The sequence below is a fragment of the Oncorhynchus gorbuscha genome, linkage group LG11 (assembly GCF_021184085.1).
Source record: "Oncorhynchus gorbuscha isolate QuinsamMale2020 ecotype Even-year linkage group LG11, OgorEven_v1.0, whole genome shotgun sequence".
In the NCBI taxonomy this organism is placed as follows: domain Eukaryota; kingdom Metazoa; phylum Chordata; class Actinopteri; order Salmoniformes; family Salmonidae; genus Oncorhynchus; species Oncorhynchus gorbuscha.
In genome coordinates, this window is record NC_060183.1 from 50,857,491 (window position 1) to 50,884,962 (window position 27,472).

General features: G+C 44.6%; 1 protein-coding gene across 1 annotated transcript; it reads left to right on the top strand.

Moving 5' to 3' along the window:
- The first annotated feature begins 1,782 nt into the window (after positions 1-1,782).
- Positions 1,783-27,144, top strand: dpysl2b (dihydropyrimidinase like 2b). The gene is made up of 14 exons (XM_046370031.1): positions 1,783-2,076; positions 10,534-10,622; positions 10,841-11,025; positions 11,659-11,823; positions 12,013-12,074; positions 13,274-13,354; positions 18,376-18,444; positions 18,567-18,687; positions 18,845-19,001; positions 19,499-19,640; positions 20,290-20,460; positions 21,403-21,582; positions 23,764-23,938; positions 24,477-27,144. Exons 1-14 carry the CDS (start codon positions 2,029-2,031, stop codon positions 24,566-24,568), a joined length of 1,737 nt encoding a protein of 578 aa, XP_046225987.1. The 5' UTR covers positions 1,783-2,028; the 3' UTR covers positions 24,569-27,144.
- The last annotated feature ends 328 nt before the right edge of the window (positions 27,145-27,472 follow it).

Genomic DNA, 27,472 nt, shown 5'->3' on the forward strand with positions numbered 1-27,472 from the left:
GATTTCGCCATGGGGACTTTGAAACTGTGACAGTGTTTAATAGCTGTGATAGGAGAAAGCTGAGGATGGATCAACAACATTGTAGTTGCTCCCCAATACTAACCTAATTGACAGAGTGAAGAGAATGAGGCCAATACAGAATAAAAATATTCCAAAACATGCATCCTGTTTGCAACAACGCACTAAAGTAATACTGCAAAGCAATGAACTTTTTGTCCTAAATACAAAGTGTTATTTTTGGGACAAATCCAATACCACTCTTCATATTTTCAAGCATAGTGGTGGCTGAATCATGTTATGGGTATGCTTGTAATCGTTTAGGACTGGGGAGTTTTTCAGTATAAAAAAACTGATTGGAGCTAAGCACAGGCAAAATCCTAGAGGAAAACCTGGTTCAGTCTGCTTTTCACCAGACACTGGGAGATGAATTCACCTTTCAGCAGGACAATAACTTAAAACACAGGCCAAACCCACACTGATATCGCTTATCAAGAAGACAGTGAATGTTCCTGAGTGGCCGAGTTACAGTCTTGAGTTAAATCTGCTTGAAAATCTATGGCAAGACTTGAAAATGACTTTCTAGCAATGATCAACAACCAATTTGACAGAGCTTGAAGAATCTAGAAACAAATAATGGGCAAATATTGAACAATCCAGTTGTGCAAAGCTTTTAAAGATTTACCCAGAAAGACACAGCTGTAATCCCTGCCAAAGTTGATTCTAACGTGAATTGACTCAGGGGTGGGAATAATTATGTAACTGAGATATTTCTGTATTTCATTTTCAATCAATATGCAAACATTTCTAAAAACATGTTTTCACTTTGTTTTTGTGTAAATAAGTCAGATTAAAAAAATAATTAACTGTGACACAGCAAAATGTAGAATAAGTCAAGGGGTATGAGTACTTTCTGAAGGTACTGTATAGTCTTGTGAGTGTGCATAAAGTCAATGCAAGATCGGGACAATGCAGATAGTCCATGTAACCATTTTATTAAATATTTAGAAGTATTATGGCTATTTAGCAGTATTATGGCTATTTAGCAGTATTATGGCTATTTAGCAGTATTATGGCTATTTTGCAGTCTAATGGCTTGGAGGTAGAATCTGTCTCGGAGCCTGTTGGACCAAGAGCCGATGCTCCAGTACCGTTTGCCGGATGGTAGCAGAGTGAACCGTCTATGGCTTGGGTGGCTGAAGTCTTTGGTAATTATTAGAGTGGATCCAGAGTGTCTGGGATGATCGTGTTCATATGTGTCATGAGCAGCCTTTAAAAGCACTTTATATTTACAGATGTGAGTGCTACAGGGTGATAGTCATTTAGACAAGTTACATTTGAGTTCTTGAGAACCCGGACAATGGTGATCAGCTTGAAACATGTTGAGATTGGTACAAATAGATATTGAAAATGTCTGTGTAGACACTTGCCAGCTGGTCTGCGCATGCTCTGAGAACATGCCTTGGTATTCTGTCTGGCCCTGCAGCCTTGCATTGACTGAGAGCAAGAGTCATCAGGAACAACAGGTGCTTTCATGTAGGACGGTTTTGTTTTCCTCAAAGCAAGGATTAGTCATTTAGCTCATTTGAAAGTTTTTCTGCATTGGGCATCTCACAGCTGGCTTTGCAGGGGTGTAGCTAAAGCTGTAGCCTACTGTATTCCCTAATTCAGGTTGAGAAATGCATAGCATAGTTCCTGATTTCTCAATGGATCCGAGCGGGGCTCTGCGCATGCACGTAGGGCTTCGTCAAGAGTGTCTGTCCCTCCCTCACTCGGTGTCTCCACACCGGCCTTGGCGCATCAGCGGAGAACAGGAGAGAGAGAGAGAGGACGTGATTTTGGAGCTGCGGTTCTTTCCCTAGATTCTGCGAGCGGTGGCCTCCCGCTTTAGGACGCACGACTCCTTTTGGAATTGTACGCTCTCTTTGCTGCTAACTTCCTTGCCTATTCCACACCGGCAAACCGCACTATTCTGAACGCCCATTCCATTGATAGCGGTCCATTAAGCGCAGCAAGAGCAGAAAAGAGAAGATGTCTGGGCAAGGCTATCAGGGCAAGAAGAACATTCCCCGCATTACAGTGAGTTAGGAAAACATGTATTCATTCCATTGAACATTGTGCATGTATTGCTACAACTATCCGTTCACCAAATCAGGCAAAGATGTGCATCGCTAAAATGAGGCTTGTGATCCGAATTAGTTGAAGCTCTCTCGGGTAGCTTTAGGCTACATCTCAAAGATGAACGACCTGTTTGCATAAACTGTGAAATGCATTCTGCACGAGCTCTTGGTGTAATTAACAGGGTCTTTAGGATTAACATGGAGAGGCCACATTTGAGACTATGTAAAGAAATGATCTTTCAAATGACAATGGGCTAACATGGACTATTACAGTTTTGCTTAACGGGTCAACACGCGTTATCGTTCAGAGCATAGGCTGTCTTTCAAGGACTTAATTTATCTCAATTGTCTTTATTTGACAAGATGAGAGCCTGAGGCTAGCTGTCCAACTTTGGATAGGCCAAATCACATTTGGCTCTTGTAAGACTCTCCTTGAAATCAATGTTGTCCTTGAATCATTTCCACATGTAACATTAATTCTGTCGCACGGTTGTGGTTTCGCGGACCCGCATTATAGGCGACATTTCCACGCCGATGTTCTTTGTCAGAGAACGGTATCTGGCCGGTTATCACCGTTCGCCAACGGGTGGAGCAAATGCATTAGCTTTCTTGCCTGTGCCCATCCGCTGCAATGTCAAGTTAGTTTTTTGGACAATTCCAACTCCGGTGAATTCGGTAAAATTGTCATTTATATATAGGCGGGTTTAGGACATATAACCCGATATTGTTTACGGTATTGTTATTGTTTACGATATTGTTTATTGTGTGACTCTGCGAGGCAGCAACCATGTCTCGCCCAAGATTTTAAATCATGGCGAGGAGAGAAAATCATAGAATAATGACAAGAGAAGAAGAATGAAAGGGGGCGGCAGAGGCTCCAGTTTCCTGCGGTGTCTCTCAGCCTCCACACTAATGAAGGGAAAGGGGCAAAAACGACTATAGACTCCCGCATATCTTTCCATATTTATATTGCTGAACTGCATCATTTATAGGTTTTAGTCTCCATTGGTCTATATGAACCCCTCCCCCCAACTATTAATCCAACATTCATGCTTCCCAACCACATTGCAATGAACCTATGCTTCAATACACAGTTGAAAAACACATTTTGGCATTTGTCTTAGACCATAGGCCTACTTCTCCATGTAATGGATGTCCTGAAGATCTATAACAGTCTAAGCGTTTATGGGAAAAGTGCCTCTCTCCTCTTTGCGTGTGCATGTGAGCTTTTTTGTGGACAAAGAAAGCAATTTGAAAGGGGCTTTGGCTGGCATCCCGGTTGGTTACTCCAGCAGGCTGTCAGGCTGGCTGGGTCTGACAAAACTGATGCAGGTTTGGCCTAAACCCTGTCACATCCCACAGCCTGCTCATATGGATACGGCAGCCGCCAGCCATGACCCGGTGAAGGGAGCAGGCTAGGGCTACCCCACCTAATCATCTATTCACATAGTCACACACACTATCATTCTGCGGTGCTCTGCCCCTTCTACTGAGCTGTCCTCATCCTTCTCTGAACTCCTGTTGCTAAACTCAGCCATTGTCCAATATGAGGATGACGGGAGAGACAGAGAAAGAATAGAGGTACGCCTAAAGTAGCCCATATTTCAGACTGCAAGAGATGAAAGAGCAAAATGGATAGATAGACAGACAGATAAACAGGGGTGACTGAGAGTGCAGTACCAAGGGTGACTGAGAGTGCAGTACCAAGGGTGACTGCGAGTGCAGTACCAAGGGTGACTGCGAGTGCAGTCCCAAGGGTGACTGCGAGTGCAGTCCCAAGGGTGACTGCGAGTGCAGTCCCAAGGGTGACTGCGAGTGCAGTCCCAAGGGTGACTGCGAGTGCAGTCCCAAGGGTGACTGCGAGTGCAGTCCCAAGGGTGATTGCGAGTGCAGTACCAAGGGTGACAGAATGCAGTACCAAGGGAGCAGCCGCAGTTGTGTGTACGTGTGCCACACCCCTGTGGCAGGGAGCAGTGAGCACACTGTGTTGTCTGCCTGTCATGTAGACAGCCTGTCACACACACATTTATGGAACCAAACAATCCCCTTTCCCGTACAGTCCAACAATCTTCTGCTTATCCAGGTCATATCCTTTGCTCTGTCTTCACCCAGTTCTGGAGTAGATTCCCTGAAGAGCGTAACAGTAAGTGTTAGATCAGAGGATCAGGAGCCATAGTAGCCCTAACAGCTGACTCAGATATAGAACATATACTCTGTGCCAGGGGAAAGAGAACATGAGGGCAGATGGAGAGAGATGAATGAAAGAGAAACTGAGAGAGTAAGAACAAAGTACAATCAATCTAACATACAAAAACAATTCACTGCATAACCAAACACACGATCACTATAGATGCACACAAAGAATGTGCTTGTATGCAACTTTACGTCTTTCATGTTAAGTCAATTGTGATTTTTTTTTGGTTGGGTGATTATGACAAACACCCCCCACAGAAACATGGGCACACACACACACACACACACACACACACACACACACACACACACACACACACACACACACACACACACACACACACACACACACACACACACACACACACACACACACACACACACACACACACACACACACACACACACACACACACACACACACACACACACACACACAGTTGTTGAGATTGGAAAGTCAAAAGGGCAGCAGGCAGGCTGCAGTACGAGGCTGTCGTCACCAGCTGGAGTGGTCAGCTGCAGACTAGGAAGCAGCACACCTCAGAGACGCCTCATCAAATATGAATGTCATCCTAAAATCACCACCTGGGGCTGCATTCAAAAGATGACTCATCCAACTCTCTCATGAATATGATTAGGTTAATTTACAGTCACACACTCACTCACTCAAAGTTACCATTGGATAGATTTTTTGATTTATTGTTATTTAAGGGGAGGACTCAAGGGTTCCTGTATAAAACTGATGGACTTAACTGCAGGACGGACATATCATGAATACTTTAATGAGAGAGGTCTTCCTGTTGTTCCCAGGCTCTGGGGTCAACAGTTCAGGAGTCAGTGGAATACCTGGGATAGGGCCACTGTGGATGCCATTTTAATCAGAAGCCTCTGGCCGTGTCCGAATGCCCCTAGCAGCATTCTAAATAGTATGCATTTTGGGTATGCGAAAATACAAGTTACAATATATAGAATGTGAAATTCAGTATGCCTTAAATGCCATGATTTCATACTCATTTTGGCTTTTAATTTAGTAGAGTTCGCTGCACATTATTGAGGAAGAGAATCGTCTTTCGAGACTCGCGTGTTTTTGTCTACCGCTGATAATCAGACAAGGGGACGCAATCTACCAAAATGAACAAATGGTGGGATTCAATGCAATTGCACATTATATGACACCTTCTCAGTATGGATGAGACTAGTATTGATATTTGTGTGTACTGCATTCATTTTTGACTAAACGGTATGTTCTAAATAGTATGTAGTTAGTACGATTAGTACACAGTATGCAATTGAAGTAAGCAGAAGGCAAGCCAGATTTCAGACACGGCCCCTGTATCTTCCTGTTAGATCAGTCTCTGTTACTAAAGACAGTCCAGCCTGGCCCTGCTCATCTCCAGCCCGCCATTCTCCCACAGTAATCCCATTATGCACTGTGGCCTGGGGAATTCCGTGTTCACACATTACACAAAGCACACTCTTAGTTCTAAGGGACACTGACTGCCTGCCAAGAACACTTTTTTCCCTTTACGCTGTGAGATATAATCCAGCATATCCCCATTCATAAACCCTCCAATGTGAGATCGTGTTTATTTATGTCCACTTCAGCAGCTGGGCACAGGAAGATAGGGGAAGGAATGGTGCCCCAGTGCAAACTGGGATTTCTCTCTGACAAGCAAGGTTTCCTTTTTCTGCTACACAGTACAGATGGGTGGCTCAACAAAATCCATGCTTCTAAATTGGAGCGTCTGTACAGTAGCAGTCATAGTCTGTGTGTCTTAAACCAGACAGCCACCCAGCAGCTCCTGTAGTCTTTGATCAGGGGGACTGTGGCTATTCCAGATCCAGGAGACATAGAGCTGACGGGGCCTGAGGGTGGTTTCCTGTTCACCCATCCACCCATTTGATGTCACGTCTTCAACTACACGTCAGTAGTCTTTAATTCGAGCCCTCTAAAACATGATACATTGGACTGATCTGCCACACAGCGTGGAGAGAGGATAGTTCAATGCAACATCAATCCATCAGTCTATCTCTGATTGACCTCTAACCTATCCAGGCTCTAGACTGGTGCTGGGCTTGGTTCAGTTTTGTTTTTGCAGTTTAGGGAATTTCTGAAAACGGCTTCTACACTTAAATCTCAATTGAATCATTTGTATTAGGTCTGTATTAGTTGGTCAGAGATGAATGGCCTGTTGTTGATATTAAACATTGACCAACACCCTAGGCATATTATTTGTCTTAAGAGTTCAAAACCCTGTTCAATTGAGTCGATATCCTGTTTGTGTGTGGATAGAACTGGTTCACTGTCATGTTTGGCTCAGGTCCAGAACAATCAAAAGATAGATGCTCTCCAGAAACATGATGCCCGTTGGACGATCACAGGCCAAGCAGATTGGGTACTGACTTTGACTTGCAAATGCTTCTTTAAAAACAAGAACCGCTAAGTAGGTTCAAATGAGAAGAAACATGAAATAGGCGTGCACGTTTATAAAACAAAACACAATAGATTGAGTTTAAAAGCTCTTGACTGTTGTTATCATTGGACCTTTACTAAGATTGACAGAGAATGACTTGTAATCCTGACACAGGACCACATTTTCCCGTAACCTTTCTTGCCGTTTTTGGTAATGTAAGAGTATCTAAAAATGTAATTCTAGTTTTTAGATCATGGCTGCCTCACACATAGTTGTATGAATGTTTATGAATAGATTTCGGTAAAGGACTCCAATTTATAGTGCATTTGGGATGCATTCATACCCCTGGACTTTTTCCACATTGTGTTACAGCCTTATTTTAAAATGGAATAAATTGACGAGGGGGAAAAGAACTATCTCCACACAATATACCCCATAATGACAAAACAAAAACAGGATTCTACACATTTTTGCTAATGTGTGTGTGTGTATATATGCACTATAAATGCACTATAAGTATTACATGTTACATTTACATAGGTATTCAGACTCTCCAAGCGAGCTGTCATGTGCCTTTTAATGAGAAGTGGCTTCCGTCTGGCCACTCTACCATATAGGCCTGATTGGTGGAGTGCTGCAGAGATGGTTGACCAAGGCCCTTCTCCCCCGATTGCTCAGTTTAGCCGGGCGGCCAGTTTTAGGACGAGTCTGGGTGTTTCCAAACGTTTTCCATTTAAGAATAATGGAGGCCACTTTGTTCTTGGGGACCTGCAAAGCTGCAGACATTTTTTGCTACCCTTCCCCAGGTCTATGCCTCGACACAACCATGTCTCGGAGCTCTACGAACATTTCCTTCGACCTCATGGCTTGCTTTTTGCTCTGACATGCACAGTCATCTGTGGGACCTTATATAGATGTGTGTACCTTTCCAAAACATGTCTAATCAATTGAATTTACCACAGATGGACTCCAGTCAAATTGTAGAAACATCTCAAGGATGATCAATGGAAACCGGATGCACCTGAACTCAGTTTCGAGTCTCATAGCAAAGGGTCTGAATACTCATGTAAATAAGTTATTTCATTTTTTTAAATGCAATTGCAAAAAAAACACATTTCAAAACCTGTTTTTGCTTTGGCGTTATGGGGTATTGTGTAGATTAATGAAGAAAAAATTATTTTCGATTAAGGCTGTAACGTAACAAAATGTGGAAAAGGGGAAGGGGTCTGAATACTTTCCGAATGCACTGTATATGTGAAATGGCATGACAAATAATGAAATAGTGATAGTCAACCACATGATTTTTGTTCAGTGAACAGTTGCTAAAACAGGATGGAATCATGTAGATGTGAGAATGGACTGGGTTCATCACTCCTGTCACACGAGTTATTCAAAATGTCCTGACATAGTCATCACTGATAATACATTTTGTTTGTTCGAAAAGAGGAGAGAAATGTGTGTGCGCGTGCCTTTCTGCGTGTGTCTTTGTTTTATAGAATGTTTGTCAGTTGACAGCGAACAAGTAACCACTTTTGTTGGGGGATAAATATACCAAAGCATGTCAATGTCATAGAGATGAGTTTTCTATTCTTTAGTCCAAATGCATTTCGGGCGGGGCATTGTGAACCCTGTTGGAAAGCATTTCTGCTTGAGGCCAGGGCTAGAGGCTGAAACTCAAACAGAGCAACCTTTGTTTGTGGAGGGGGCTAAATGCCTCGTGACCAGAATTGTGCCTCTCCACTTTTGGAGAGTAGGCCGTCGCCACTGGGGCAACACAGGGAGGTGCCAGGGGGCCCGGCTCTCCCCTCGCTCAGTCTCGCACAGAAACAAGTGGCCTGGTGACAGAGGAAGACTGATGCCCAGGAGGGGCGTGTCCTGTGGCGTGCTCTGCTGCTTGTCATTGATTCATCCGTGCATTCCTCACCCTCATTTTGAGCCATGCTGGTATCATCCTACCTAGTCAATTATCCATTCGAAGATGCATGTTCCATATTTTGTTCCTGGTCACGACATACTGTATTCAGCCATCTGTATTAAGCACACTGTACATCTGCGTTCCCTTTCTCCCTTCCTGTATTAGGATGTGCATGAAGCATTGATCACGCAGTCTCTCTTTAAGACTCATTCCAGGCTGCTGCTCAACTCCGATCCTCTGTGTCTTTGGTTCCGATTGAACTCCCGTTCCCTCTCTCCTATTGCTCTGCTTCTCTCTCTCTCTCTCTCCTTTATTCTTACAATCCCAAACACTTTCTGTCCCGTTCCCTCTCTCCTATTGCTCTGCTTCTCTCTCTCTCTCTCCTTTATTCTTACAATCCCAAACACTTTCTGTCCCGTTCCCTCTCTCCTATTGCTCTGCTTCTCTCTCTCTCTCTCCTTTATTCTTACAATCCCAAACACTTTCTGTCCCGTTCCCTCTCTCCTATTGCTCTGCTTCTCTCTCTCTCTCCTTTATTCTTACAATCCCAAACACTTTCTGTCCCGTTCCCTCTCTTCTATTGCTCTGCTTCTCGATCTCTCTCTCTCCTTTATTCTTACAATCCCAAACACTTTCTGTCCCGTTCCCTCTCTCCTATTGCTCTGCTTCTCGATCTCTCTCTCTCTCTCTCTCCTTTATTCTTACAATCCCAAACACTTTCTGTCCCGTTCCCTCTCTTCTATTGCTCTGCTTCTCGATCTCTCTCTCTCTCTCCTTTATTCTTACAATCCCAAATACTTTCTGTCCCGTTCCCTCTCTCCTATTGCTCTGCTTCTCGATCTCTCTCTCCTTTATTCTTACAATCCCAAACACTTTCTGTCCCGTTCCCTCTCTCCTATTGCTCTGCTTCTCGATCTCTCTCTCTCTCTCCTTTATTCTTACAATCTCAAACACTTTCTGTCCCGTTCCCTCTCTCCTATTGCTCTGCTTCTCGATTTCTCTCTCTCTCTCCTTTATTCTTACAATCCCAAACACTTTCTGTCCCGTTCCCTCTCTCCTATTGCTCTGCTTCTCGATTTCTCTCTCTCTCTCTCTCTCTCCTTTATTCTTACAATCCCAAACACTTTCTGTCCCGTTCCCTCTCTCCTATTGCTCTGCTTCTCGATTTCTCTCTCTCTCTCCTTTATTCTTACAATCCCAAACACTTTCTGTCCCGTTCTCTGTCTCACTCACATACTGTAATGGTTGAACAAGCTTCACCCAAGATCTGGTGCTGATCCAAACTATCCCTGTATGGAACTGCTTCTTCCTCTGTGGTGTGTTTTGTGTGTGTGTGTGTGTGTGTCTATGTGTGAAAGAGAGAGAGACTTACAACACAAGCCATCCATAGTCAAATAGATCATGCCAGCCCAACACAACCAGTTGAGGCAACCATAAACATTATGGGAGGATAACTTGTTCCTTATCATCACAGAACTCACTGGCTTGTCTTTAGTATTTTACGTGTCTGTATTTAGTCTATTAATAGCACAGTGTTAGCTGATGCTTCCTGTAAAGAAAGTGGCTGGTAATGCGGGTGGTGCCAAATACAATACTCACCATCACGAGCTCATTTTTATTAGGCCATATAAATACTCAGGACATTCTTTGTGCGTTACATTCTGGTGTCTGCTTTCCCACACTGACATAAAAGGCTTTTCCTAAAGGAACGCTTACTTCACTGTGTTGAACTCTGTGAGAATGAAGAGAACTGGACATGTGTATACTAACGAATGAATGATTGACAGTTGGCAACCCATCCCTCACAGGATGAATTGACACATAAGGAAACATTACCTTGATTCACAGTGAATTCTTCATCCAATAATATATATTTTTTTAAATGATCTTGTAGAGTGACCGTCTCCTGATCAAAGGGGCGATAATCGTTAACGATGACCAGTCCTTCTGTGCGGACATCTACATGGAGGATGGTCATATCAAGTGAGTTTCACAACGACGACTACATGCTCTTCTTCTCAGGTTAACTAACCTCTGCACCATCCTTACCGTTAGACCTTTATCACTGGTCGTTGTTTGCTTTTACAGACTAAATTGCAGTCGTAATGATAACTCTACAACAACTCTCTCTTTTTCTCTTTCTCACTCTCTCTCTCTTGCTTTCCCTTCTCTCTCTTTATCTCTCTTCCTCTGACTCCCAGACAAATTGGCGAGAACTTGATAGTGCCCGGTGGGGTGAAGACCATCGATGCCCACGGGCGCATGTTGATGCCAGGGGGCATTGATGTGCACACACGCTTCCAGATGCCCGACCGGGGCATGACCTCGGTGGACGACTTCTACCAGGGCACCCGCGCCGCTCTGGCAGGGGGCACTACCATGATCAGTATGTACACTACCACCGACCCACTTTCTGTCCTCCCCCTCTCAGGAGTAATGGGCAGGGCACAGTGCCAGCTCCATCTATGGCAGCACCAGGTCCTGAGTCCATAAAGTCTCATCTGCTACAGACTAGCGTGCCACCAAGTGCTGCTGAGTGCTGTGAAAAGTGGACTAGGGAGGACGTTCAAAACGTTTTTCTAGTAGTTTTCTAGTTGTTTATCCACTCTCCTCCTTATTGCTCAGTAATAGCATGGCCTGTCTGTAGCGTTCTACTGTCTGTCTGTAGCGTTCAGTAGAGTTCTACTGAATATCCTAGCTGCCTCAGTACAGGTCCATCTCCCTGCTCAGCAGTTACACAGACTCCTGAAGAGTAAGGTGGCTTTTCACATCGTGCAGAATGCTGACTCCTGCTGCTCTGGACTGCAAAGTCCACAGAGCCTCTCTGTAAATGGGTCACGTCACGAAACAGAGGCTTACTGGGTCACAGTGCAGTACAGTACAATCTGGTGGATGAAACATGATGCAAGATCCTGATCTAGGCTTTTAATCTGACCTGCTGCATATCATGGTTGAACGCGACCAGAACAATAAGAATGAACCAATTTAATAAACAATTGTATGTGTGTGTGTCCACTAGTTGACCACGTGGTTCCGGAACCCGGGGTCAGTTTGCTGTCTGCCTTTGAGCAGTGGCGTGAGTGGGCGGACAGCAAGTCGTGCTGTGACTACTCTCTACATGTGGACATCACTGAGTGGCACAAGGGAGTCCAGGAGGAGATGGAGGCCCTTGTCAAGGACCACGGTACAGACACATCCACATTAACATCTCATAATGTGATATAGTACATTTTGATTGGTTGTGTTCATGTTTTCTCTTTGTGTATGGTTGCTAGATTTCCTACATGTTCATATGTTACTGGTCTCTTCGCCTCTCTTTGTTTCTCATCCCAACTCTCTGTACCTTCCTTTGACACGTGCTCTCTCTCCTCAGGTGTCAACTCTTTCCTTGTCTATCTGGCCTATAAGGATGTTTTCCAGCTTGCTGACTCTCAGGTAGGACTTACCTTATCATATGGTAGCTTTTTTTGGCTCCCTGTTTCTCTTACAGGAAACACACATCGATCGCTACCGCCACAAAGGACATGAAAGGTTAAAATAACCTTTAAGAAAAAAGTATGAAAGGAATTCACCTCTTTTTGCGCCACATTAACTGTACCGTTGAAAGTTATGGGACAAAATCACACTGAATGCTCAATTACATGCACTGTAAGACTGTATATACTGTAGCTCTCCAGCCCTCCCCACCCAGCATATCCCATGGCCTGCTCTGGGCTGAGTTGAGTAGGGAGGGTGGGGGAGGTTGAGGCATTCATTGTGTGTGTCTCCAGTGGGAGTAAGGGACGATGAAAGAATGCACCAGTCCAAGTCTTTGTGTCTGACTCATGGTGAAACAGATTAATCTTGGACTGGAGGCTCCTTTGAAAACGGCCCGCGTTGGTCTTTGCACCTGTGTGAGGAATGCATTCAGGCTGCTTGGCCAGAGCATTTCATTCGATTTTGTGCCGGTCTCCCAAGGCAACCTATGGTAGCTCTTTAAGGAATACCTAGGATAGGATAAAGTAATCCTTCTCACCGCCCCCCCTTAAAATATTTAGATGCACTATTGTAAAGTGGTTGTTCCACTGGATGTCATAAGGTGAATGCACCAATAAGTGGACAAGGGAGTCCCAGGAGGAGATGGAGGCCCTTGTCACCAGTCCAATCTCTTTGTAAGTCGCTCTGGATAAGAGCGTCTGCTAAATGACTTAAATGTTAAATGTAATTATATTTCTGGCTTTTGGGAGATTACTCATACAAGACTCACACATCGCTCATACATCAGTAACAGGTTCTCCTCTACCACTGTTGTATTTGAGACCTTCAGAGTAAGTTTGCATGGTGTGAAATTGGCATTATTGTTCACTTTGAGCAGTGGCGTGAGTTGCTCAGTTGGTAGAGCATGGCGCTTGTAACGCCAGGGTAGTGGGTTCGATCCCCGGGACTACCCATACGTAGAATGTATGCACACATGACTGTAAGTCGCTTTGGATAAAAGCGTCTGCTAAATGGCATATATATAAATGGCATATATATATATATATATATATATATACTTTGATCAGCTATCAGAGTATCCTCATTTAACTTTACCCTGTCTGTTCTATGACCCACCTGTGGTTGTCTCAGGCTGCTGACATGGTTATGTCCTGTAGGTCTATGAGGTGTTCAGTGTGATCCGGGACCTGGGGGCCATCGCTCAGGTCCATGCTGAGAATGGAGACATTGTGGCTGAGGTAAGACCTGAGGCTAATGGGGTAAGGCGGTTTTCTCTCTCTAAAATGGCGCCGGAAGAAATGGCAGCAGTTTTACGGGCGCCCAACCAATTGTGCTGTTATGTTGTTGTTTTTTTGCGTTATTTGTAACTTATTTTGTACATAATGTTTCTGCAACCGTATCTGGATATTACGACAGCGATCACTCACCTCCGGTTAGTATTTCTTCCTCGACAAGCAGGACGCACAAGACATTCTCCGAACTCCCGACAAGGCCAACATCTCAGTTATTGTCAAGAGGAAGAGACGCAGGTATGGAGGACAGAGTGAGGTGCCCCCAGAGTGGGGTGATTCGCAAAAGGCGAGTTGGAAAGCTGCTGTTACCATCGATATTACTCGCGAACGTGCAATCATTGGACAATAAATTAGACGAGGTACGATCACGAATATCCTAACAACGGGACATCAAAAACTGTAATATCTTGTGTTTCACGGAATCGTGCCTGAATGATGACATGGATATTCAGCTAGCGGGATTTACACAGCACCGGCAAGATGGAACAGCACACTCCGGTAAGGCGAGGGGGGGGGGGGGGGGGGGTCTGTGCATATTCGTAAACAACAGCCAGTGCATGAAATCTAAGGAAGTCTCTAGATTTTGCTCGCCTGAAGTAGAGTATCTTGTGATAAAATTCAGACCACACTATCTGTGTGGCTGTTTATTTACTACCACAGGCAGATGCTGGCACTAAGACCGCACTCAGTCAACTGTATAAGGAAATAAGCAAACAGGAAACCGCTCATCCAGAGGCGGCGCTCCTAGTAGCCGGAGACATAAATCAGTTCTACCTAATTTCTATCAACATGTTTAATGTGCAACCAGAGGGGGGAAAAAAAGTGGTCAGATGAAGCAGATGCTAAACTACAGGACTGTTCTGCTATCACAGACTGGAACATGTTCTGGGATTCTTCCGATGACATTGAGGAATACACCACATCAGTCACTGGCTTTATCAATAAGTGCATCAAGGACCTTGTCCCCACAGTGACTGTACGTGCATACTACATACCCCAACCAGAAGCCATGGATTACAGGCAACATTCCCACTGAGCTAAAGGGTAGAGCTGCACCTTTCAAAGTGCGGGACTCTTAAGAAATCCTGCTATACCCTTCGACGAACCATCAAACAGGCAAAGCGTCAATACAATGCTAAGATTAAATCATACTACACCGGCTCTGACGCTTGTCTTATGTGGCAGGGCTTGCAAACTATTACAGACTACAAATGGAAGCACAGCTGTAAGCTGCCCAGTGACCCAAGCCTACCAGACGAGCTATGCTTGCTTCGAGGCAAGCAACACTGAGGCATGCATGCATCAGCAGTTCCGGACGACTGTGTGATCATGCTCTCCGTAGCTGACGTGAGTAAGACCTCTAAACAGGTCAAAATTCACAAAGCTGCTGGGCCAGACGGATTACCAGGACGTGTGCTCCAGGCATGTGCTGACCAATTTTCAACATGTCCCTGCCCAAGAACACGAAGGCAACCTGCCTAAATGACTACAGACCTGTAGCACTCACATCCGTAGCCATGAAGTGCTTTGAAAGGCTTGTAATCGCTCACATCAACACCATTATCCTAGACCCACTCTAATTTGCATACCGCCCCAACAGATCCACAGATGATGCAATCTCTATTGCACTCTGCTCTTTCCCACCTGGACAAAAGGAACTTCTATGTGAGAATAATATTAATTTACTACAGCTCAGGGTTCAACATCATAGTACCCTCAAAGCTCATCACTAAGCTAAGGATCCTGGGACTAAACACCTGCAACTGGATCCTGGACTTCCTGACGGGCCGCCCTCAGGTGGTGAGGGTAGGTAGAAAGACATCTGCCACGCTGATCTTCAACACTGGAGCCCCTCAGGGGTGTGTGCTCAGTCCCCTCCTGTACTCCCTGTTCACCCATGACTGCATGGCCAGGCACGACTCCAACACCATCATTAAGTGTGCAGACGACACAACAGTGGTAGGCCTGATCACCAACAACGACAAGACAGCCTATAGGGAGGAGGTCAGAGACCTGGCCGGGTGGTGCCAGAAGAACAACCTACCCCTCAACGTGACTAAGTCTAAGGAGATGATTGTGGACTACAGGAAAAGGTGGACCTCAGCATGCCCCCATTCTCATCAACAGGGCTGTAGTGGAGCAGGTTGAGAGCTTCACGTACCTTGGTATCCACATCACCAACAAACTAGAATGGTCCAAACACACCAAGACAGTCGTGAAAGAGGGCACGACAAAGCCTAATCCCCCTCAGGAAACCTAAAAGATTTGGCATGGGTCCTCTGATCCACAAAAGGTTCTACAGCTGCAACATCGAGAGCGTCCTGACTGGTTGTATCATTGCAATTGCTTGGCCTCCGACTGCAAGCCACTACAGAGGTTAGTGTGTACACCCCAGTACATCACTGGGGTTAAGATGTCTGCTAGCCAGGACCTCTATACCAGGTGGTGTCAGAGGAAGGCCCTAAAAATGGTCAAAGACCCCAGCTACCCCAGTCATAGACTGTTCTCTCTACTACCGCATGGCAAGCGGTACTGGAGTGCGAAGTCTAGGACAAAAAGGCTCAACAGTTTTTACCCCCAAGCCATAAGACTCCTGAACAGGCAATCGAATGGCTACCTCGACTATTTGCATTGTGTGCCTCCCCCAACCCCTCTTTTACGCTGCTGCTACTCTCTGTTTATCATATATGCATAGTCACTTTAACTATACATTCATGTACATACTACCTCAATTGGGCCGACCAACCAGTGCTCCCGCACATTGGCTAACTGGGCTATCTGCACTGTGTCCCACCACCCACCAACCCCTCTTTTACGCTACTGCTACTCTGTTTATCATATATGCATAGTCACTTTAACCATATCACATTGTTCATACTACCTCAATCAGCCCGAATAACCGGTGCCTGTATGTAGCCTCGCTACTGTTATTTTTCACTGTCTTTTTACTGTTGTTTTTATTTCTTTACCTGTTGTTCACCAAATAATTTTTTCTGCTGTTGGTTAGAGCCTGTAAGTAAGCATCTCACTGTAAGGTCTACTACACCTGTTGTATTCGGCGCACGTGACAAATAAACTTTGATTTGATATTGTCACACCGACCTTCTCAATATTGCTGACGTAGTACACAAGGGGGCGCCAAACAAACACAGACTGCTAACAAAATTAGCACAAGTAATAACGAATTTCCAAGGGGGTTGCTAGCTAAATATGCTAACGAGCGAAAACGAAAATAAGCGATTTGCAAAGACAGTCAATCCAGCTCGTGTGCATGTGTGTGTTTGTGTGTGTGTAATTTTTGGTGAGTTTGGACATTTACAAGTGAATGTGAACGAGAGATTGTGCAAATTGTGGCAGCCCAGGAGGCAATAAATAAGACACACAATAAATAAGACAGCGAGAGTCAGTTTTGCGGTGCTTAAACAAAAGTTGTTCTTTAATAAAGGTTGGGGGGAACGGGGAGGGGAGAAATACATCTGAAAGTCTTCTCATGTAACAGGTGGGTCACTGTGTTCAGTGTGGCTGTTCCTTGGACCGTCTGTGTTCATTTTATTTTTATTTTTTTCACCTTTATTTAACCAGGTAGGCCAGTTGAGAACAAGTTCTCATTTACAACTGCGACCTGGCCAAGATAAAGCAAAGCAGTTTGACACATACAACAATACACATGGAATAAACAAACATACACTCAATAATACAGTAGAAAAATCTATATACAGCATGTGCAAATGAGGTAGGATATGGGAGGTAAGGCATTAAATAGGCCATGGTGGTAAATGAATTACAATATAGCAATTAAACACTGGAATGGTAGGATGTGCAGAAGATGAATGTGCAAGTGGAGATACTGGGGTGCAAAGGAGCAAGATAAATAAATAAATACAGTATGGGGATGGGCTATTTACAGATGAGCTATGTATAGGTGCAGTGATCTGTGAGCTGCTCTGACAGCTGGTGCTTAAAGTGTCCATATGAACAAAAAAGAGAGTGAGAGTGATGAGTCTGGGGTTTCAATACTTGCGCTGGGAGTCGTTGTGTCTGGGAATGGATCTTCTTGCTTTGGGTCCAAAGAAAAGGAAGAGAGAAAGTTGAGTCAAACATTACCTAGTATCTTCTTTGTCGTCTGATCGAGGTGCTTATCATACTCACTGCTGTTTTTCTGGGGTCTAGGAGTACCCTCTGCCTGTCTACCCAAGCACCCGAGTGACTGCACCTCTACTTATACCCATTTGGGGTAATGAGGGAACGGTGGGACCAATTCCAGGTCCAATTGGTTGCAGCACCTGGACTGGGTGGTATGGGTGTTGAATCAACAGCCCCAGTCGGTGCCTGTAGAGCTGTCCATGGTGCTGACTCACCTTAGCCTCTGTAGCTCTCTGGAGCTGACTAAGGTCCTGCTCTTTCCTTGTAGCTCCCTGCTGGCCCCCGGGTTGCCACAAAAGGAACAAAGTTTGGACGCATGCTTGTCTAAACGTACCTTGTTTTTTTCATTGTAAGCTTAATTACTTGTGTGGCTGCCAGCCAAATAGCTTTGCACTTGTGTTGTCATCTGATGAAAATAAAGCTATTTTCTGCTGAATGTGTTGTATTTTTTTGTGTGAAGGAAACTATAGTTGCACGTCCCTGATCACTCTATTTCACTCTATCGCACGTCCCTGATCACTCTATAAAAAACGCTGTTGACTTTCAAAATAAAACGCAACCCCTGTCAATACACAGCCGGACAACACAGCTGGGCTCACCTGCACCCACTTTATCCCGTTGTGCTATTTACAAACAAACAGGTGACTGGCTTTCAACAGTATTGACAGTATGGAAAAACCATCCCTTGGCTATTCCCAAATACCCCGGTATATACAGTATACCGCCAAAGCCCAGCTAACAATACACCATTTACTGGACTATCAAAACCCAATCTAATATCAAACACTGGCCATTTTTAAAGCGTACCTTTTCTGTCCATTCAGGAGCAGCGTCGTATCCTGGAGCAGGGCATCACTGGACCTGAGGGACACGTCTTGAGCCGTCCTGAAGAGGTATAATGCATCAGCATTTCACCTCAGAGTTCTTACCTCTCTGTTTTTATCTTCCCTTTCTATTTTCAAAACGCGTCCTTGCATGGTCACCTTGAACTCTGAACCCTGGGTGTGTCTTTCAGGTGGAGGCAGAGGCTGTTAATCGTTCTGTGACAGTAGCCAATCAGACCAACTGTCCCCTCTACGTCACTAAGGTGATGAGCAAGAGTGCTGCTGATGTCATCGCTCAGGCCAGGAAGAAGGGTGAGAGACTGTTGGTAGGCTGTTGCTAGGGTACAAACATATAGAAGGATGAAGGGAAGATGCACATGTGTGAGCCAAAAAGAAGGCAGAGGCACCATAATAGGTCAATAACATAATTCATTTTGTAATCACATGATGTTTCTGATTGGCCTTGCAGGCACGGTGGTGTACGGGGAGCCAATCACTGCCAGCCTGGGCACAGACGGCTCACACTATTGGAGCAAGAACTGGGCCAAGGCCGCCGCCTTCATCACGTCCCCGCCCCTCAGCCCAGACCCGACCACGCCCGACTATCTCAGCTCCCTGCTCTCCTGGTGAGAGCACTATCTCAGCTCCCTGCTCTCCTGGTGAGAGCACTATCTCAGCTCCCTGCTCTCCTTGTGAGAGCACTATCTCAGCTCCCTGCTCTCCTGGTGAGAGCACTAACTCAGCTCCCTGCTCTCCTGGGGAGAGCACTATCTGAGCTCCCTGCTCTCCTGGTGAGAGCACTATCTCAGCTCCCTGCTCTCCTGGCGAGAGCACGAACTCAGCTCCCTGCTCTCCTGGTGAGAGCACTATCTCAGCTCCCTGCTCTCCTGGTGAGAGCACTATCTCAGCTCCCTGCTCTCCTGGTGAGAGCACTAACTCAGCTCCCTGCTCTCCTGGTGAGAGCACTATAACTCAGCACCATTACACTGGATTGGGCCATATGGACAAATATCCATATTCATACGGTGTAAACTGTTATGGTGACAAGGTCAAGTAGGACAATCATCCCACTCAGAGTCCAGGTGGCACAGTCTAATCTCTTGTCCTGTGCCTTCCTCCCCAGTGGAGACCTTCAGGTGACTGGCAGTGCCCACTGCACCTTCAACACTGCCCAGCGCGCCGTGGGCAAAGACGACTTCACCCTCATCCCCGAAGGTACCAACGGCACTGAGGAGAGAATGTCCCTCATCTGGGACAAGTGTGTGGTGAGAGACTACATATTTTTTATATATATATATATATATATATATATATATATATATATATATATATATATATATATATATATTTTATATATATATATATAACTATATATATAAATATAACTATATATATAAATATAACTATATATATATATAACTATAACTATATATATATATATATAACTATAACTATATATATAACTATAACTATATATATAACTATAACTATAACTATATATATATATAACTATAACTATATATATATATATATAACTATAACTATATATATATATATATAACTATAACTATATATATATATAACTATAACTATATATATATATATAAAACTATATATATATATAAAACTATATATATATAACTATATATATATATATATATAACTATATATATATATATATATAACTATATATATATATATAACTATATATATATATAACATACAGTATACTCATATACAGTACATAATATGTACAGTAGAACGTACAGTGTACATCATGTGTAGAATGTGTATGCATTGTGTGAATTTGCACATTCACACAACAATTGCGTACACACTCATCTATGTCCATATAAATGTGATTTTCTCCCAAAGTTAACTGCCCCTTTCTCTGTGTTCCCCTGGCTCATCCAGGTGACAGGCAAAATGGATGAGAACCAGTTTGTGGCAGTCACCAGCACCAACGCTGCTAAGATCTTCAACCTTTACCCCCGTAAGGGCCGCATCGCTGTGGGCTCTGACGCCGACCTGGTCCTCTGGGACCCAGACGTCACCAAGATCATCTCAGCCAAGAGCCACAACTCGGTCAGTCAGTCACACACTCACTACGCACAAATATTATATCTTCAGATAAGCACAGTCTACTGTATATCCAGCCATATGGTTTTACACCACAGATTCATCTTCGGGAAACTGCCCAAAATTAAATAGTTAAACTTTGAACATTCAAGTGAACTTGTGGTTGAATTGCAATGGTTCTATGAAATTACCATATTGGTATTTTTATGGTCATCTGACTCCTGACCACATATGATTGGTTGGATTCCCCAGCTCTAGGGCGTGGGCCTTATGGTAACTCAGAGGAGTGATGTCACCCCCAAACTCTGCCAGAGTACGGGAACATGTCATTTCTGATTGTTAGCAGCCAAATCACAGTGTGCGTGCGTGTGTATGTCCGTGTGTGTGCTTATGCAATCTAATTGCTCTACCTCTCTGTGTTCTATGGTTTCTTTCTTTCCATTTGGTCATGAAATTGACTAATGTACATGGGGAAAATTGGTAATTCAGAGAGACATAGTGTGTGTGTAATGGGTGGTCCAGCCTCTTGATGATCTCATGCTTTTTCTAAGCCCTGTGGAGCCCACTAAATGGCCATGACCTCAGTCCTAGTCAGCCAGTAGTTTTTACGAGGGTGGTCACACTCCACACTGCTCTCCACTGCCCACACCAGCCTGGTAACTCTGCTCCTCGCTGCCTGGCCAAATCAATGGTCTGTGGTGATCAATGATGCTATCTCAGGAGGGGTTTTCAATTGCCATTTATCTATCCCTTTCAAAACCCATAGGGGACACTTAATGATTTGAACATTGGCCCACTATAAAACAGCAGCGCACTGGCAAAGGATGGAGGAGGAGGGAGGTCCTCCACACGAGTACTAAAACCAATCAACTCACACAAATCATAAGAAAAATGATCTATTGTACTACATTTTGTCTCTCCTCCTCTCTCCCCCTGTCACTCTTCCAGAATGTGGAGTACAACATCTTTGAGGGTGTGGAGGTGCGTGGCGCCCCCATGGTAGTGATCAGCCAGGGTAAGATCGTCCTGGAGGAGGGGAACCTCCACACCACCGAGGGGTGCGGCCGCTTCGTGGGCCGGAAGCCCTTCTCGGACTACGTCTACAAGAGGATAAAGGCCCGCAGCAGGGTAAGGCACTGTTTTGGAACTGCGTCATCGTGGTGTGCTGTCTTTTGCATTGATGTGTTTTATTTCCAAGGGAGTGGGTTTCCTTTTCAAATACCCTGTATCATGTTAAGTTACTGACTCATGATAAGATGAGGGTATTTGCTGACAAGTTGCTGTCAGTAGCAGGGTAAAAGTACTGTCACTGCAACGGATTTCCATCAAATGGATTTTTTGGTTGTACAGTAGTTATTATATATTTTTTAAGGTATATACAGTGGGGCAAAAAGTATTTAGTCAGCCACCAATTGTGCAAGTTCTCCCACTTAAAAAGATGAGAGAGGCCTGTAATTTTCATCATAGGTACACTTCAACTATGACAGACAAAATGAGAAAAAAATACAGAAAATCACATTGTAGGATTTTTAATCAATTTATTTGCAAATTATGGTGGAAAATAAGTATTTGGTCAATAACAAAAGTTTGTCTCAATACTTTGTTATATACCCTTTGTTGGCAATGACAGAGGTTAAATGTTTTCTGTAAGTCTTAACAAGGTTTTCACACACTGTTGCTGGTATTTTGGCCCATTCGTCCATGCAGATCTCCTCTAGAGCAGTGATGTTTTGGGGCTGTTGCTGGGCAACACAGACTTTCAACTCCCTCCAAAGCTTTTCTATGGGGTTGTGATCTGGAGACTGGCTAGGCCACTCCAGGACCTTGAAATGCTTCTTACGAAGCCACTACTTCGTTGCCCGGGCGGTGTGTTTGGGATCATTGTCATGCTGAAAGACCCAGCCACGTTTCATCCTTAATGTCCTTGCTGATGGAAGGTAGTTTTCACTCAATCTCACGATACATGGCCCCATTCATTCTTTCCTTTACACGGATTAGTCGTCCTGGTCCCTTTGCAGAAAAACAGCCCAAAAGCATGATGTTTCCACCCCCATGCTTCACAGAAGGTATGGTGTTCTTTGGATGCAACTCAGCATTCTTTGTCCTCCAAACACGACGAGTTGAGTTTTTACCAAAAAGTTATATTTTGGTTTCATCTGACCATATGACATTCTCCCAATCTTCTTCTGGATCATACAAATATTCTCTAGCAAACTTCAGACGGGCCTGGACATGTACTGGCTTAAGCAGGGGGACACGTCTGGCACTGCAGGATTTGAGTCCCAGGCGGCGTAGTGTGTTACTGATGGTAGGCTTTGTTACTTTGGTCCCAGCTCTCTGCAGGTCATTCACTAGGTCCCCCCGTGTGGTTCTGGGATTTTTGCTCACCGTTCTTGTGATCATTTTGACCCCACGGGGTGAGATCTTGCGTGGAGCCCCAGATCGAGGGAGATTATCAGTGGTCTTGTATGTCTTCCATTTCCTAATAATTGCTCCCACAGTTGATTTCTTCAAACCAAGCTGCTTACCTATTGCAGATTCAGTCTTCCCAGCCTGGTGCAGGTCTACAATTTTGTTTCTGGTGTCCTTTGACAGCTCTTTGGTCTTGGCCATAGTGGAGTTTGGAGTGTGACTGTTTGAGGTTGTGGACAGGTGTCTTTTATACTGATAACAAGTTCAAACAGGTGCCATTAATACAGGTAACGAGTGGAGGACAGAGGAGCCTCTTAAAGAAGAAGTTACAGGTCTGTGAGAGCCAGAAATCTTGCTTGTTTGTAGGTGACCAAATACTTATTTTCCACCAAATACTTTCTGCCCCACTGTATATATATTGTTTAATCAAATTGAAAAGGACTGGAGCTGGTCAAACTCGCAGTTTAATGTACAAAATGATCATCTTTCCCAAAAAGCTTTTTACATGAAAGGGGAACTTAATTTACATGACAGGGGAGGTTAATTTACATGAAAGGGGAGGTTAATTTACATGAAAGGGGAGATAAATTTACATGAAAGGGGAGGTTAATTTACATGACAGGGGAGGTTAATTTACATGACATGGGAGGTTAATTTACATGAAAGGGGAGGTTAATACACATGACAGGGGAGGTTAATTTACATGAAAGGGGAGGTTAATTTACATGAAAGGGGAAGTTCATTTAGATGAAAGGGTAAGTTAATTTCACCCTGCAGACAATCGATCTGAGATAGACTTAAGTTTTATTCATGGAGTTTTGGGGGGGGTTTAACCCATGCAGTAGGTTCGGGTTGTTTGATCTTGACTCTTGATTCTGCCTCCTCCCTGTTCTCCAGCTGGCTGAGCTAAGGGGTGTTCCCTGGGGGCTGTATGACGGGCCTGTCTGTGAAGTGTCAGTCACACCCAAAACTATGACTCCTGCCTCCTCTGCCAAGAACTCTCCAGCCAAGCAGGCATTAGGCGGCGCCCAGCCTGTCCGCAACCTGCACCAGTCAGGGTTCAGCCTATCTGGTGAGGAGCACTGGGGTGGATCCATGAATCCATTCACTAGAGATATCTATCTGACATTATACCTATCTTTTTTTTAACCCCCATTTTCTCCCCAATTTCGTGGTATACAATTGTTAGTAGTTACTGTCTTGTCTCATCGCTTTAACCCCCGTAAGATCTCGGGAGAGACGAAGGTCGAGAGCCATGCGTCCCCCGAAACCCAACCCAACCAAGCCACACTGCTTCTTAACACAGCGCGCAGCCAGCCGCACCAATGTGTCGGAGGAAACACCGTACACCTAGCCCGCCACAGGAGTCGCTAGTGCGCAATGAGGCAAGGATATCCCTGCCGGCCAAACCCTCCCTAACCCGGCCAGTTGTGCACCGCCCCATGGGCCTCTCAGTCGCAGCCGGGCTCCGGCTCTGGGCTCGAACCCACTGCGCCACCCGGGAGGCCTATACATATTATAGTTTTGATGATAAACTATGATATGTTCATAACAATGAACATGTCATAATACAGTGATATTGACTTCCTCCTCCTCTTCTGTACTTGTAGGTGCTCAAGTTGATGACAACCTTCCTCGGCGTAACACCCAGCGCATTGTGGAGCCACCTGGTGGCAGGGCCAACATCACCAGCCTGGGTTAACCCCTGCCATTGGCCACCAGGGGAAACGAGGGCTTGAGGAGAGGGGCATCGGGGACTAGGGGCCATTCCACCAGGAGCCAAACCAATTCTCCCCTCCTCAATCTCTTTCCCCCGTCTCACGCTCCGTACATCTCTCCCCCACTCTCTCTCCCCCGACACCCCACTATAAAGGAGACGCCTATAAAAAAAAGATTTGCCTCATTGGAAGAAAAAAAAGAGACGAAAACAACAGCCCATATTTGAGCACTTTTGACTGTATTATTTAGTGTTCTCTACTGTACTTTCTTCCTGCCATGTATCATTCAGTTTATTTTTTGATGTTCATGTCATAGTAGAGGGGTCAAGTGAGACTAGACTGAGCAGTTTTAACACGGCCAAAAGGTCAAGACAGTGCATGTCGCATTTGCATGGAGGAAGTCCTATCTGTTTCCGTTCGTCTTTTTTCATTTTCAATGTAGGTTAAATGAAGTACGGAGACACATGGGTAACATGTTCTACATCAGATTAGTTGCGCTAACATTATGTAGTGAACAAACATGGAAGAGATAAGTCGCTTATGCTTTCCTCAATATTGATATTTTCACTGGTGTGTGTTTGTTCTCTACTGTTTATACAGCCTGCCCTCCACTGTGCTCGTCCTTTCCCACACGGTTCCCAAGATCAGTACAGCACTGTCTACCATCAACACAATTCATTGACTTGTCCATTGTTATTGTTTAAAGCTGGCAGTATGCCATCCTCGTCCTCCGGGTTACGGGATGAGGCATGAGATTAGTAGTAAGCCGAACTACTGTTGAAAACCTTAAAGGAGCTTCTGACTGGTGCTCATCTCATGTCATCCCACCAGTAGCTTTGTTTAAAGGAATAAATGGACTGAAAAAACATGGTCCATATTTGGAAGCTGCTGGTGAGCCAGGAAAGTCCAGTAGATTAGAGGAGAAGGGGTTTTGGCAGGCTGTGAATAGAGCGCTGTATGTGTGTCTCCCAGGGAGAGGCCATCATGGAACTTAACGGCCCATGAGAGGAGATGTGACTCAAATGTAGGATGTTGGGAGGAGTGTAACCGGGTCGGCAGCTAAGGAAGGGAGATTTGTCAGAATACTAGGGAATGCCCAATTTTTCATAGCCTCGTTCAACTCACCCTCTTTGCAAGATGGTGCCACACTCGTACTCAGCTACGCTATAGTACAGTATGTGCCCATATACCTCGCCTGAAGGGGATTGTGGTCTATCACTGTAATGGGATCTTTGAGATTCATACACCATTTAATTGACAGTGTTGCAGGCAGCATCCCTCCCTCCTGTTCTAGAATGTCCCAGTACCAACCAGTGCATTCAGAAGACGGAATGTCTTTCTGCTCCCGGCCTCCTCTTTTTAATTCATGCACTCCCCTTTTCCTTTTTAACTCTTTATGTGCCTGAACCCACAGAAGTTGGACTGATAGTTCCATTTTGTATTATTCTTATGATGGTAAGATAAAAATGTAAAATAGCTGATGTTAACCGATACAAAGGTGCCAGATTTTGTGATTTCGTATTCCACTGATAGTGCTCCTTTAAAAACAACCATGCTTACTTAATATGTTCTAATGTTTTAGTTTTTAACTGTTCCTATATTTGGTGTCATTCTGTAAGTAAGTGGCCTGAGGCCGAACACTATTCATCTGAGCTTGAAAGTAGACATGGAGTAATGTATATCTAACTAGTGTGCAGTGTTAATGTGTAAGGGATGGGACACACACTGGTCCCAGTGCACCACTCCTTGGGTCTCAGACCTGGAGTGCTGGTAATGGCCCTTCGTTTTGCACGGTCTGGTTTTCATTAAGGCAAAGCAGTCTGGCAGCTGTTTTTCTACCTTCACTCGCATGTCAGCGAGATCCTGGCCTAAAAGTCGCTGTTCTGCAGTGTTTCGCCTTTTTCTCTCCATGACTCAACACAGAGCAAAACACTCACACTGTGACAGACGCACTCACTCACACTGTGACAGACGCACTCACTCACACTGTGACAGACGCACTCACTCACACTGTGACAGACTCACTCACTCACACTGTGACAGACTCACTCACTCACACTGTGACAGACTCACTCACACTGTTAGACACACGCACTCGCACCCATGCACTCACAGAACAAGGGGTGTCTGTATGTCCTTCCAGCACTGTGCTGTGTCTTGGACCCTTGGTTTTCCTGGCTGTGTTAAGGTCTCATAGGAAGCCCTTAGAAGGTAGAGTCTCTTTCAGGGTAGTAATGGTATCTGTGTATAAGGAATCCATAGCAGGGAAATTAAAGTTTGACACTTCAGTGTGACCACCTACAGGGAATGAGATTAGACGGGGATGGGAGGGAGGTCGGCTTGTTTAGTGTTCAATCACTCAGGCGAAAGAGTCATTCCAGTCAGGGTTTGGATGATCTAATGTAGCCAGATGACTATATATCAGAATTGTGTATATGCATACAGTACCAGTCAAAAGTTTGGAGACACCTACTCATTCAAGGGTTTTCCTTTATTTGTACTATTTTCTACATTGTAGATTAATAGTGAAGACCTCCCAACTATAAATAACACATATGGAATCATGTAGTAACCAAAAAGTGTTTAAACGAATCAAAATATATTTTATATTTGAGATTCTTCAAAGTAGCCACCCTTTGCCTTCTTGAAAGTTTTGCACACACTTGGCATTCTCTCAACCAGCTTCACCTGGAATGCTTTTCCAACAGCCTTGAAGGAGTTCCCACATATGCTGAGCACTTGTTGGCTGATTTTCCCTTACTCTGCAGTTCAACTCATCCCAAACCATCTCAATTGGGTTGAGGTCGGGTGATTGTAGAGGCCAGGTCATCTGATGCAGCACTCCATCTCCTTATTGGTCAAATAGTCCTTACACAGCCTGGAGGTGG

Coding starts and splice junctions, on each gene's coding strand:
- dpysl2b (XM_046370031.1), top strand. CDS start 2,029: ATGTCTGGGCAAGGCTATCAGGGCAAGAAGAACATTCCCCGCATTACA. Junction 18,688..18,844: donor CGCTCAGGCCAGGAAGAAGG/GTGAGAGACTGT, acceptor TTGGCCTTGCAG/GCACGGTGGTGTACGGGGAG. Junction 20,461..21,402: donor CAGCCAAGAGCCACAACTCG/GTCAGTCAGTCA, acceptor TCACTCTTCCAG/AATGTGGAGTACAACATCTT.